The sequence below is a fragment of the Struthio camelus genome, chromosome 1 (genome assembly GCF_040807025.1).
Source record: "Struthio camelus isolate bStrCam1 chromosome 1, bStrCam1.hap1, whole genome shotgun sequence".
Lineage (NCBI taxonomy): Eukaryota > Metazoa > Chordata > Aves > Struthioniformes > Struthionidae > Struthio > Struthio camelus.
This window is the reverse complement of record NC_090942.1, coordinates 189,295,479-189,310,603: the sequence shown is the minus strand read 5'-3', so window position 1 is coordinate 189,310,603 and position 15,125 is coordinate 189,295,479. Positions and strand designations below refer to the sequence as shown.

The 15,125-nt window shown below is 36.8% G+C and overlaps 1 protein-coding gene across 1 annotated transcript in view; it reads left to right on the top strand.

The window, feature by feature from the left end:
- The window catches only part of VWA8 (von Willebrand factor A domain containing 8), a 181,202-nt gene that overhangs the window by 12,787 nt on the left and 153,290 nt on the right, over positions 1–15,125 (top strand). The window contains exons 3-4 of the mRNA XM_068929726.1: positions 8,996–9,126; positions 11,188–11,298. Of these exons, the coding sequence (XP_068785827.1) occupies positions 8,996–9,126; positions 11,188–11,298 (242 nt within the window). The remainder of the gene's footprint in view (positions 1–8,995; positions 9,127–11,187; positions 11,299–15,125) is intronic.

The following is a 15,125-nucleotide window of genomic DNA, read 5'->3' as shown; positions in this document are numbered from 1 at the left end:
TTGTGTCATTTCTTAGAACAGTCAGTCCAACTATTTTCTGATGATCTAAAATGATCAGTTGCCACTTGTTACAGAGGCTGCTGGACCAAATTAAAAAAAAAAAATTAGATTCCAATTTTTCCACCTAGATAAATTTTCAGGCCAAAAAAGAAGACAAATCTGGGAAAACAAGCACACATGATATTCAAAAGGGCTATGTCTTACACTATACTTAAGCATGGCCAGGCATTGAGAACTGCCAGCTGCTGTCTTCACTGGGTTTGCGAGGTCCTATGACTGGAGTCCGGGTGTCATCGTTGACTTCAAGTGAATTTGCTTTCCAACATGTCTATGTTCACTCCATGCCATTTTGAAGGGGAAACCAAGAAAACTGCTGGGATGATAGATTTCTGGGAGAGGGAAAGGGATCAGTGTTTTTCAGTTTCTTAAAGAGTAGCAGAGATCGTATAAACAGTAGGCTTGCCTGCAGTGGGTGTTGCTGGTACAGTATCAGAAAAGGTGGGAGCTGCTGTGTGACAGTTTATGTTGTTGTATTTTTAGGCAAAGGACTTAAGTACTTTTCAGTACAAAAAGTACTTCATCAGACACCCCTTATTTGATAGCAGCTGTGGGATAGCAGAGCTGTGTTACTAGTGACATGTTTGGACTACTGTTTTTCATCTGCTCTCTCTTCTGAAATGCAGTCTGTCTTCTGAAACGTAAAACATTTCCACAACTTCTTTACATTTAAAATAAACATCAGATATATGAATAATAAATGTATGTTGATATGTTTGTCCTTTGAGAGGTATAGCAAGAATATAGGAAGGGAGATTTTGTTTGCTTTCAGTCAGTGATTAGTGTGAGGCTGGCCAGTAGTCTGTGACTGGGCTGCTTAATTCCCATGCCCCAGTTGGCATGACACTGTGGCACTTTCCTGCCAGGAGACCTAATGTGCCAAAGATATCCTGTGCCATATGTCATTCCCGGCTGTAGTGACACTTTCCATACCTTATGAGTTCCCTGGGAATGTAGCCAAGCAATTGAGAAATACTAGTCGATATCATTACTTTTTACAGCTTCTTAAATGATAGATTTTTACTTTTCGTCATATATTCTTGATGCCTACTTTTTCATATTGATCATGAAACGAGCACATCAGTCAATAAATGTGATCTGTTTCACTTATTTACTTTTTTTGTTTTACCTTCTGTTTTTCATGCGCTATACCAAATGTAAATGAATGCTAGGTCTAAGCTGCTAGAGCTATCTTTCAGTTCTGTTGGCCTGGGAAGGTAAGAGGGTATGACAGTGTTTGGTAGAATCAAAAGATAAGATTTTTTTAGTTAGTGTAAGAAGGAAAAAGTGGTTGAAAATAATGTGATTACAAGAAAAAGGGATTGAAATGGAATTATACAGAGTTATGAAATCTTTGCTAAATCTGATTCTACAACTAAAAGCAACCTCTATAAGCAAATATTAGGTGTACCTTATTGTTATTTGTTTCTCTTTTTTTAATAACCATACCTGAAAGGAGCCTTGGACCCTGTTGTTGATCAGCATGTTTTTAATAGCAAGATTATTCAATAAATAATCTTGATTATAAACTGAAATATTTAATTAAAATTGAATAAGGTAAAATATTCATGCAGTTAGTAGGAAAAAAATTATTTCCAATACCTAAATACCTTTTTTTTTTTTTTTTTTTTTTTTTTTTTACAATTTAAATTTAGGAAACTTTTTATCCCTTAATGCTTAACTTCTATGGTTATATTACCACTGAGGACAAAGTTATATTCATTTAATGAAATAAATAGATTATATTGGCTCCGTGTCAATTATATCCTCTCTGTGAGGCTTTTAGAGAGTACAGGCATAACTTACCAAGTGTATTTTTTCTTATTTTAAGGGAATTACTTTTTGTTTTGCTGGATGAAAGTTTGTGCTGTAGATATAACAAGTCTTAGTGCAAAACACATGAACATAATTGTATATTTATACTCATCTGTAAACTAAAATGTCATATATTTTGAAATATTATTATAGTAACTAATATTACATTTTAAAATGATCAAGCTAGTTACCTAATTCCCTTTAAACTAAATCTAGAAATAATTCAGTCATCCAGTTAAGTGGGAAATACCCCTGAAAAGGTCTGGAATCACTCAGACATAATAATGCTCGCAATGGAATAAGAACTAAGAGGAGGGAATTGAAGCAGTTAAAGTGCATCGACCACTGCTGCAAATAATGTTGTTACCTACCTCACCATTTGTGTAAAATAGAATGCTTCTGCTGCTGTTATTCTGCTAGATAAAGGTCATGTTAAGATGCAGTAAGGTTGAAAGTGCATTTCTATAATTTTAGAGGAAATTTTAGGGATATTATAACTTATTCTAAACTCAGCGTTATTACTCTAGGCTAAAAATTAGCCTTAAAAATCTGAGAAAATCACAACACAGTAAGGAATGTAAATGCATTGGGTACCTACGTAACTTTAACTTTGTCATTTTGTCACATAGTTGATACCAAAACGCTCAGTCTTTGTGTTACCACATTAACCTGCTTTTTAAGTCCTTTCTTGACCCTTGTTTCATATTACAGAAGCACATAGGCTGTTTAGTGCTGGTTACTTTACGTTTTCATGTCTTTGCTTTTCAGGTTTTATGTTAGGTACATAGCAGCTTCTATATGAAATACTCCATTTTGTGTGTTAATATAAAATATTAATTTGTTTTGCTATTGTTGGCAAATGGCTTTTCTCAGAAGATTACAACTGAAGTTACGTAAAATCTGAATTGTTCTTATTTTGCTGTTTATAAGTGACAGGTAACATGAGTCATGCGCAGGGGAATTTTGTTAATGGAATTTCTGTTATAACTGCATCTGACACATTCTGGAAAGAGGGCACTTATTTTGGCACTGCTTTTTCTTTTATCAGTAAGAACAAAACCTGCATTTTTAAAATCTTGCTATGCCTGAAAAGCGTGATTGTTTCTTTAATTATACTTTGGAGAAGCTTTATATGGTTTTCCATGGTAGTTTAGATTGAATTATGAGAATACACATAAATTTTTTATGCTGAGTTCATGTCAGTGCACCGCTTCCGTTAATGGTTTCTCGAAATTTTATGAAAATGGCAATGTGCCTGCTCTTTCACATATTTGTTAATTTTGACAAAAAAATTCCTAACATAGCTCTTCCAGAGTGCTTTGTTCAATGACAGTGAATCCTCTGCAAAGCAGGAAATGTGCAGTTCCAGTCCAATGCCACATCAGCTCTGCTCTCTGAAGCGGCAAATGCATTTGGGAATTTGGCTCTATTCATGTTGCATGTAACTGTATTGAATTGTGGACCATTAATTTCAAACTGAGTATGGAAGTATGCCAGGGCATGAGTCTGAGCTCCCTCCTCAATATGTCCTGAAAAGGAAAATGGATGTTTGTCTTCAGGGATTCAATGTGCGTCCTTTAAGTTGATAAATCCAGTTACTGTTGTCAGCTGAGGTATTTGGTAGACTTCTTACCATAAGGAACATGGTAAACAGGAATTTTGTGCGTCTAATAATGTGTATCTAATAATGAAATACAAAAACGTAGCATTAAATAGCATTCTGTGGTTGAAGGGGAATGATTCTAATGCTGAGGAAATGAGGGTTGTTTCTGTGTCCTAGGATTAGTGGTATCAGCAGGTCTTGGGTTTTTTACCGTACCTAAACATCAGCACTGCTTTAACAGCAAGATGCTTCTGTGTCCTTATCCCGGAATGATATGCCCCATTTGCAAAAGCAGAGAACGAGTAGGTGCCTTTGGTTAACGCTCGAGGTAGGTTCCAAGTTGCGTTGGAATGTGTCCTCCTTCGTTGTTTTGTTTACTTTAAGAGTCTGCGTGTTACAGAATGCAACACATTATGGAGACAGGTTGCATTACACGATGACTGTAATTTTGCGTTAACAAAGATTTTTGTCATTACGTTTCTTCTTTTCTAACATAAAGAAAGATGTCTGTTTTAGGAGACAGTGGTTATTTTCAGCACTTAGAGTTTTCACGTAGGCTTGCAGCTGATACATTACTAGGCTGTTATCACCTAGCCAAGATCTTAAATAGTGCTTTTTGTCAGTAGAACTCTGAATGCTTTACATCATTACCCCATTTTGTCGATGCAGAGAGTGAGGCATGGGAAGGTGCATGAACATAGAAATCTTAAAATAAAATCTGGATGGAACTCAGGAGGTTGTCTAGGCTGTTTCTTTTGCCTGAAAGTGGGATCAGGTATATGTGAACCGTTCCTGGCAGATGTTTGTCCCCCCTGTTCTTAAAATCTGCCGGTGATGTAGATTCTAGAATCTCCCCACACAATTTGCTTCAGGAATTAACCATTTTTTTGGTTAAAAAAGCATTTTTGTTGCCTTATGAATATCTTTTTTGATAGTCTTTTACCTCATTAGGGCTCATTCTGTCTGGCATGACCGTGAGGTAGAATTTTTGTTTTTTTTAATTCACTATGATTCTCTCTTGCGTATTGGAAAGTAATGTTTATGATTTTTAGTCATTTCTTTTCTCGACTTAATTCTAATTTCTTTAACTTTTCCACGTTTTCTAGACTTTTCATCATTTTTCTTGCTCTTCACTAGAATATCTCGAGTTTGTCTGTGCCGAACTGAGCTGTTGGACTCAAAACCAGGCACAGTACTTTCCTCCAGCTGTCCAGTGAGCTATGGAAAACTGCCATAGCGGTGTATTTTCCTACCAATTGTGCATCCAGCTAAGCATCATTCAATCTATTCCATGTTTATGTGTCGCTAATAGAAACTCGGTCTCTTTTAGAAGTCTGCTTGGTTTTTCATGATCCTTTTATGTTCTCTTCTCATTTATACTCAGATAGAGGCAGTGATGTGCCTGCATTGGCTTTCTTACACCTTCCTGTGAAGCAATTGGCTCGGAGGAAAAAAAATAAGTTTACAGTGTAATCCAGGAAGGTAAATTCCTCCTTTCCAAACCCCTGCAAAGACTTACAGCTTGCTTCCGTACGACTGCAAGAACAAAAATTGCTGGAATTAAAACTGTTTCTATGCAGAATTTATAAGACAGAACAGTATTCCGGTGAAAACTGACTATAATACAACCACATTATGTGACTTTGACAAGTTCCAGTGCTCTGCACACCAAAATAAAATTGGAAGAGCAACAGTGTTTTATTTGTAAAGGGCTAAATGAAAACAGCTGAGAGCAGGCCACATACGAGTGCCTTACTCTTCAGCTGAGCCATGCTTCCTTCTTCACGCCGTGCTGGACAACTCACTCCTTTCCTTTATTTTCTCCCAGCCTGAAAAAGCTGTGAAATGTCTCAGTGAGCTGAGTTTCTTGAACGTTTTCCCTTTTTAAAATGTTTTATGTTTGCAGACGAAGACCTTCCTCCTTGTCCCTTCCTTCCCCAACCACATTTTACAGTAGCCACCCCAGTGCTGGGTGTACTACAAACTGCTGTGTAATGCTAAAAGACCCTCTTAGTAATCAGAAGAGATGTTCACCTGTGTAGTTTCACCTCTCCTTATAAGGGGGCTCATTCTCAGACTGTAACCATGCACTGTAACAAACGTTCAAGATATGCAGTGCTTTTTTGTTCGGTTTAAAATGACATACCTTGGTGTTTTCTAAGTGCCTGTAGGTTAGTATGGATTGCCCAGACTGGAATCACACAGGGAAATGAGCTCTAATGTATTATGCCTCACATGTAGAATAGATATTCTTGAGAATCACTTTGCCTGTCTGCCTGTAAACAGTGGGAAGAGGTAGTTATCTCCTGCATTTACGGGATTTCTTCTGTAGGTGGGACACAGAGACCTGCCAGCAGATACTGTCTGCTATCTCCAGTGAATCTTGTGGCTTCACTGGGTGCGCCGTGTGCCAGAAATCCAAGTACGACTGAACTGGAAAGTTTCCAAAGCTAGCGTAGCCATTCCAAGTCTTCGTTTTATCAAAAGCTGATTTGTGGATCAAACAACAGCAGCTGCTGCATTCACTTCAAAATCTATCCGCAGTATTTTCTTAATTTCTTCTTTTGGGGTTTCTCCATTCAGCTTTAACTGCTCGCTTTACAAAATGTTTGCACAGATTCTGCTAGGTGTTGTCCTACTTACCACATATTACAAAGCAGTACAATGCAATTTATTTCTCTGGCCATCCTTGATACGCAGGAATAGCAAATTGTAGTTCTGAGTACTCTTCTGCCTGTGGCAGATGGTGTCTTTGAGAATACACTATAGAGCCTTCCTACGCACCATCCTGCAGATTAAGAATACAGGGCCAGCTACTCCACTGGTGCAAATCAGCAGAGTGCCACTGAAACAGATTGTGCAAACCCAGTTTGCTTTAGATGACTTCTGACTCATGGGATAATTAATAAAAACTGCCGTAATATACATGCTGGTGCTGTTTTCGGCTAATTTGCCTCATCTCCTAAATGTCGCAGAAAATGATTGTATGCTAGTTGTAGTAAAGTTAACATATAGTACTTGAGCAGCAAGGAATTTTTTCGAGTCAAGTTAGAGAAAACATAAAAGTTTTGCAGTACACATATCACAGTAAAAGTGGTCTAAATATATAAAAATAAAATACAAGATACTGCATATGTGCATCTGAAATTGCTGTTGAAAAGTATGCTGTGCTTTGGAAACAGTTTATACAATATGCAGTATAGGCTGCACATACAAAGAAAACTTTATATTCTTCTGATTTTAGGAGTGGGAAACTTAAGCAGGCTTAATATATGGAGAGATGTACAGCTATTACACATTACATGCTACAGTATATGGAACTGAAAAGTGGGAGCTGATGTCATGACTGTTCACTTTAGGAAACGTTTCTTTGAATTTTCAGAATTTATTTGTAACGCTGAGGTTTGCATATGGTCAGTGAGCTGACTTTGTAATTTAAAAAACGTTTTATAGTTGATCCAGCTGTAATCTGCATGTGAGGAGACTGGTTTAAATGATGAAACAATAAAACCTTTTTTAAAATAAATGTAACAATCAGGAATTCTATCTTTTGCGCCCTTTTCTCAAAAAGGAAAGTTAAGAAATTATGCAAGATTTTAAAAAGTTGCATTTTGCATATTAATCTTCCAGAGTAAATAATATGTACTGTTTAAATACAACCAAGAGAACATAAATGCCCTGGAATACATTAAGGTTTGCAGGGTTACTCCTAAGATTTTAGATTTTTTGAATGCAGTATATTTATGTTCTCTTTTACATGACAATTTGTCTTGCAGATGTTGCTGAACATTCTTAAATCTTGTTTCTATTTATGGTACAGCTTTTAAGTCTGACCTAAGGTTTTCTTGAGGCCATCCTAAAAATAAAGATAGCTACACATATTAATGTGAAATGCACCAGAGGCATTTGTAGCCATGCTGTGTCAAAGCTGTTTTTGGCCTGCTTTTAATGCATGGCTTTTGGCATAAGAGAATTCAGTTTTTCAGCAAGATTTGCAAGCTTATTTGAAAAATTGCCTAATATTTGCAGTATAATCTTTCTTTGGAGAACAGCCATTATAAAAATACACTAGAGGCATGTTCGTACAACAAGTAGAAGTAATAATGCATGTGCATCTTTGTCTTGCAGCTTTAATGATACCTTTACTATAAAACGCTCATTTTTGTGTGTGGTGCTTTTCAAAAATGACAAATTTCTATACCTATACAGTAGCAATTCTTCTGGTGTTCTGTATTAGCCCTTATTTCACAAGCAGTATGTGTAAATATTAATTTCCTTGAAAATCTCATAGAAAGGAGCATGTTATTCCCTGTGAGGAATTTATTTGCATTTGGCCTGGTGTGTGTGTGAGCTATCTGATGCACATTGCTTTTGGAAAAAAGCAGTATCACAGCAAAAAATATTCTTACATTCCCTAAAATATTAGCATACCAGCATATGAGAGAACAGTATGTTGATTCACGATGGGCACATTAATGGCAATTGTTTAAAAATACATATATAATATGTATGTATATGCATACACACACACACAATCTGAAATATTTATTGAAAGCTGATTTGATGGTGCTAATGCATGGAGTGCCCATGTGCGTATGTGTCTTAGTCCTGTTCATATTGATGGTAAGGGTATAATAGATTTCACTGGAAGTTAAAAGAGGATTTCTGATGTTTTTAGTGAGTGACAGATCAAAATATTCAATTAACATTTTTGACAGTGGGCTTTTTAGTCACTTTTAGCTTGAAAAGTCTTTTTGCAACCTCATACAATCACTTTAGGCTCTTTCTGTGATTTAAAAAAATAAATTTCAGTTCTGGTATACGCTGATTCGAAGGAGAGTTGAAGCCCCTCAGAATGTATTGCTTGCTGTCGCTGAACTCTGCCTTGCATATACTGCCTCCCTTGCCTCAGGAAAGCTCATGTAGAACCAGGGCTTGTTTTTAAATTTTGGCTTCTAATTACCACCAGTAGTCAAACTGAAAAAAGGTAAATTAACAATTATTAATTTGAAGATTTGGTCTTCCCTTCCTCCCTTCTTATTGCACTTCAAATGCGTATGTAGCACCCCGGCACCACCCTCTAGGCCCTCGCTTCAAGCCCTATCAACGGCCTTGTCAGATTCTTCTGAAAGCAGCCATATACATACCCGCATAACTAAACCTTCCTCCTCGCTTCCTTGTGCTCTCTCTATGCTCCTGCGCTAATGCTTTTTGCTCGTTTCTGAGAAGACGCTAGGCTGTGTTGCGGGGCATGTGGAGACGTATTCTGGGAATAGAGAGATGCGCCACAGCAGGAATAGTGCCCCTCTTGCGATGTTCTGTCTCTTGTTCCACATGATGCTTTCTAGTGCCTCCAACTTTGCAAAAAAAAGTGATTTAATTATAATTGGATTATTGTTTTTAAAAATAATAATAGTATGATATGATTTTAATTTTGAGAAAACGTGTGGCTGGCCAAGTATCTTTTTAACGCTTTTTGGAACTGCATAATATGTTCTTATCTTTATTTTTCTTGCAAAGTGACAGATTCTTTGGCCCAGTCTGTAATCCACCATTTAAGATGGATCATGCAGAAAGATCTTCTCGGCCAAGATGTCTTTCTTATTGGTCCTCCTGGGCCCCTCCGGCGGTCTATTGCCATGCAGTACCTGGTATGTATGTTGGTTTAAATTCTTGAAAAAATAGTCATTAATGTTATCTAGTCCTTCTTCTACTAATCAAATTGTGAAAAGTAGCCCTAGAAATTCTTATAGCCAGCTACCTGGGTGATGAATGACTTGTTCCATAAACATGCTTTCCCAAGTTCAGTTTTTGTTTTATGGTGCTTAGAACGTACAGGCATTTTAATACATATTTTTCTGCATAAACTCCAGGGGAAAAAAAAGAGTTGGAAAACTGTGTTACCATATGCTATCGCAAATGGAGAAACAGTTCGTTCTAGGCTTTACGTATGTTAGAAGATTAAGATATCTGCCTGCTGTTACAGACAACAAATCGTTTTTGCTTCATTGTACAAAAAAAGAAATGAAGGGGTTTGAGAGAGGAGTGTTCTGAGTAATATCTGGGAACCATTATCAAGAAGAGTAGTTGCCTTTCTGATCCTCTCTCAGGATGTAGGAAGATCATGCCTGCATCCACATACAGGAACCGTGGCAGCACCGTGTGCAAGATTTTGTGTTTAAATCATTGTTGCCCTTAAGAGATCAGGATGGTGGGAAGTCTGTTTCAAAAGATGATGTGGGTAGGACTTTGTCCGCTGTGGGCTCTACCTGGAATCTGCTTGGGCAGAAGGATCACAAATGGAGATTTGTAAACTAAGACTAATAGGAAGGTCAGCCATTTCTTCTCTGAGGTAATGCATGCAGGATAAAGCTGCAGTATTTTGAACTTTGGGAAGGCGAGCAAAGATTTCTTGATGAACGGACCAGATATGCTACTTGCTTGCTCAGTGCACTCTGTAAAATAGATGAGAAGAGTTTGGTATAACCTGAAAAGAGGGCTTGGGAGAGACATGCTACCCAGGCGTGGGACATAGACAATATTTTGTTATTTATGCGTCTGTCTGCGTGCACCTGAGCTATATAAGAAAGGCTGCAGCCTACTGTTTCAATGCCATGCCAAGCAACTGCATGAAGGCTGGCCTTTGCATGGGAGCTAGTATGTGCTGTCATGCCTTTGATGAAGCTATGTGAACTCGGAGAACTTCTGTCTGCCTGTGCTGAAAGCTGTTACTGTGTGCTTACCTGAGGCTAATTGTTAGAGAAGACCCTCCTGTATTTCCCCTTCTGTTTTTTCTTTTTAATCCTAAGTAAAATTGCGTCTATCTACTCTGTAAAGGAATTGATGGCTTTGTAGTCCAACAGGTCCTGAAAAAGTGAAAAGGTAGTCATTATTCAGGTTTTAATATCTTTGCTAGATTTTTTTTTTCCGTCGAACTATAACTAAACAGTCTCTGAAGAAAGATCTGTTAAATATCTCATACCTTTAAATGAGTGGTAAGGACAAGGGCAATTCACCACGAATCTGTGTTTCCTAGCAGAATACATCACACCCCAGATATAGAAGTAGCAGGAACGTCAGATAGAAGCGTGTTCTTTTTTCCCTTTAAGACAGCAAGTTGCAAATACGGTTTATAGTGAATCAAAACAAAAAATAGCGCAACGGTTTTCACTTTTGAAGTAATCTATAGTTTTACAGATGCAGACTGCATTTCATGGTATTAAAGGGGACGAGAACAATATAGTTCATCAATATATTGACAAAGCATGTTGAGGTAATAATTGTAGCTGATTCACGGGATAAATGTTACTGAACAGAGGCAGAGTTGAAACTTTTGAATTCTTTATGGAAAACTTACGATTTTTATTCATGATTTGCAGATTGTTCTTCAGTGTCCGCAACCAGAAAATTAACTTAAAGGACTTTATGGATGTTCAGTTGAAAGAATTTATAGCTGGTTATTATGTTTTTAGAACAGGTTTGGGAAAAATAAAAGTTTATTGAGCAGAAATTCAAACCATTTTGTTTGAGGCAGAACACACTGTAAACATTTTAAAAATAAGAGATATTAGGTTTTTGTTCAGAGTTATTTCGGATCGCTGCGCTGCTGCCTAGACCTCTCTTGTACAATTATACCATTAGGCCCATTGTTACAGTTCACTTACCTGAGTTATAGTTTTATTTTTGTAATAACTTCAGACTACTGTCCACAGGAGCTGACGAAGCGGGAGGTTGAATACATTGCACTGTCGAGGGACACTACAGAAACTGACCTCAAACAGCGACGAGAGATCCGAGATGGCAGTGCTTTTTATCTTGATCAGGCAAGTTGCGATCACACACCGGCTATTGTTTAGAACTAGTTTGGAGGAAATCCTGACTGATTTAAGTGATGTAAAATTAGATCATGTAAAGTGGTGTATTTGGAACGCAGAATGACTGACATGTTTCTGATATGGTTAAAAAGTCACATGTAGCACCCTTTATCTTGCTATTTCTGCAAATGTTGTCTTTACCCAAATCCAAGATTACTCTCTCCTAAGAGTACCACAACTTTGGTTTAGCTAGAATATTTTCAATATGTTTCCCTAACAAGGGGTGAGATCCATTTATACAAGTCATGCTGTAGTTTCACAAGCACTTGTCTCGGTGCATCTGCTACCTAACTCTTGCAGCACGATAGATGTATTCCTGAAATGAATCTCTGATTTACTTTCATTGAAAAATAATCTAGTTCATGTACCTTAAGAGTGCTCTGTGTTGTGAAACCCAAGCACAGTTAGTGGAGAAAATTGGGAGATTTAATGCAAAAGCTCATTTCTGATCTGCACTAAATACTGGTCGCTCCTGCCATCAGTATTGCCCCAGTGCTTTAGCTGATTTAATACTACTACTGCAGAGTGACTTGGGTTAGCTAAGATTTCTCTTAAGTTATCAAAGGCATGTCTCCTTTTTGATTATTCAGGTAAAATAGACATTTACTTTAGAATATCTGATTTCCTAGACACCTAAAATTTGTATACAAGATAGGCATCTCATTAAGCAAGCTGATCATCTCCTCTATCATCTCTGATTTAATCAGAGTTTAAGTGTATTATCTAAAGCAGTTTTCATTTGGTGACATTATACAGGCTAATGATTTGACCATTATATAAGAGAGATTTGCGGGAGGAAAGGGAGATGGGAACAGGAAAGAGAGTCTAAATGCTTTGTTCTCTATTTTAAAGAAGTGCTTTCCTTTTTCAAAATTCCCAATGATCTCTTTTTTTTCCGCCCCTAGACTTAAAAGTGCCTTTAAGTATATTTTCTTGAAACACAGTAAGGAACTGAACAATAGACGGTCCCCAGAATGAGGGATGACAACTCATCTAAATAAAATATTTTTTAGTTAGTTTTGGGGCTTAAAAATTATCTCATGCTTACCTGGGAGTGTGAGGGCAAATGCTGCCTATTTGCAAAATATAAGATAATTTAAAGTACTATGCTGTGGATTAGGACTTTAAACAGCTCCTCATCTAAAAGAGGATAAGACCATTTATGTAGACTGTGGGGTTAACTCATTAACTCGTGTGAGCTCTATGGTTAGCTGCTGTTATGGACAATCTTACCTCATCCACATGATTACTACAGCATAGTTAAGGGAATTCATCCCTCAGTGTATGAGTATTAGTTAACTAACATTTCTAAGAGTCACTGTGTCGGGAACTGTAAGAACCTCACCAAGATATGAGATGATCTGTTAACCGTATGATGATCTATTAAACTCCGTACTTATGTGAAGACTCTGATCCCAATGTGAATATGAAGCAACTTACCGCACTTTGTGCAACACTTTACCTCTTCTGAATGATCTCACTCTCCAGTAAGACGTGAGTCTGAGATTATTTTCAATTAAAGGTTTTGCCAGAATCCAACACAACGGTACTTCAGACCGAGACTTTTCTTTAGCAACATACCTAAGTACTGAAATCAGTAGGAATTGTGATGTGTGTAAAGCTTATCATACTGTATATTTAAGGTCTGAGGGAAAAATAAGAAAATAAATCACTGGTATTTAGATGAGCACTCTTTATCAGGTTCATCCTTCATGTTTACAGTATTTATGTAGTGTGATCCAGCTGAAGTTTTCTAACCCTACGTTTGAATCAAAGACACAAAAAATATGGTACGGAATTATATTTAGAACCATTACAGATCTAATTACATCTTTATAAGAAAAAGGAGTAAAGTTTGACAGGTTACATGGGGGTTGAATTTTTATTAGTTCCTTTAGTGATTTCAAGGTTTTCAGATGGAAAGTTCTGTATCAGTTCAAAACATTATAGAATCAAGGCACTACTTTTCTCTAAATCCCAGACTATGAACTGTTTCAAAGCAGAGAAGACTATCAGTAGGTAGCCTTAAAAAATACTCCTAAAAGAGCTTGAATTATTCCCATTGACGCAGGTAAGTTAAAGAACACGGGAATGATATGAGAGACTGAAGGTATTAAGTCATGCTTCTTAGATTCCTGCACCGTTTCCCTTTCTGTGCAATGTGCATGTCACCTAAGAGAAGAGAGCAAAACTTAAAAGTCCCGTACATGGACGTGTACCGTATGAATTCTGTGGGTCAGATAAAACACACCTGTTCGTTGTGTAAGATAGGTGAGACTTTACATGCAGGTCATAATATAATAATGTAATCATTTTACATTTTAAATAATAATATACTGTAACTAAAGCTGGCATCTTGTTACCAGTAATAACTTTAATGTAGTGAATTATCAGGTTTATAGACCCACATAAGTCTGCAAAGTTGTCTGTGAGTGATTGTTAAACTGTTATAGCGGCTTATAGCACTCCATTTAATACTGAGAGATTAAATACCGTAAATGGATGTCTTTTAACATGAAGCTACTGAATATGATTACAGCTAGATGTTTAAAACAGATTTGGGAGATAATTTGAATGAAATATGTTGAATTCCATGTTGAAATGTATATTGAAAGGCCCATGGATCGAATGTGCAGATTCGATTGCAGATCTTGATTTCTTAGTACTTGAATGAATGAACTGTGAGAAGATCTGCAGTTGTAAAGTTATAACAAATGTCTGATGAGCAAAAAAAAAAAAATGCGTGAGGCATGATTTGACTCGCAAATAGAGAAAACCAAACCAATAATTAGGCACTATTAAAATAAAGGAAAACCTTGAATTACCAAATTAGTTCTCAATTCAAATTATGTAAAATAAAGGATTTATGTTGGGGTAATGGTGACTTATTTGTTTTCTGTCAAGTACTGACAGCAGAAAGTTCTGTTTTCTTGTCTATACCTTAGTCTATTAATTTTGGTATTCAGCTATCAACCGACTGTTAAAAGCCTCAGGAATGCTTTTATTGCTATTATTGAGACAAGTAACCTCTTGACCCTTATTCTGTAATTTATTACATGTATTAATTATGTTGTGCATCAAGTAGTTAGAATTACTTTGTATTGGTTTTGTGTTTAAATTAGATCTTCAAATTTGTTTTTTACGGATAGAAAAGCTGGTCTTAGATGGTGATTTTATGTTGCTTTAACACTTTGTGCTTGATCCACCAACTTAATTAAACTGGTATGAAGCTTCTCATATCAGCATATCATATTTTCAAAAATTAAGCAGTTAAATTTGATAATTTTATGTCTTAATTGTGTCATTCCTGAGACAGTGTATGTGTACACCTATTAAAGGCACACCTGTTTAAAACTTTTATAACTATAGCCTCCTACATCTTCAATTATTACAACTAAAGAACTCATACGTCAAAAGAATGTAGTGGATGCAATTGGGAGAGCAACTAAGCCCTTTTGTTAGTGACCGAGAGGCGTATTGCTCCAGGATTGTGCCACAGATCATATTACTGGGAATACCTGTTTTTGTTTACCCAGGATCTTCCAAGTTTTGCGTTAAGTGAAGCAGGCTTGCTAAGCACAAACCACTTTATTAAGTCTGTGACTGTTCAGCACAATTAAACTAACTGAGGCTGGAACAAGTAGAAGAAGATTATATGGCCCTGTGGTGACAAGCTGCAAATATAAGGTCACATTTTGAAAGCTGTTCTGTATGAACTGCACACTGAGTAGATAAGTTGTATGTCACTGTCATTTCTGTGTATGCAAAAGGACAAA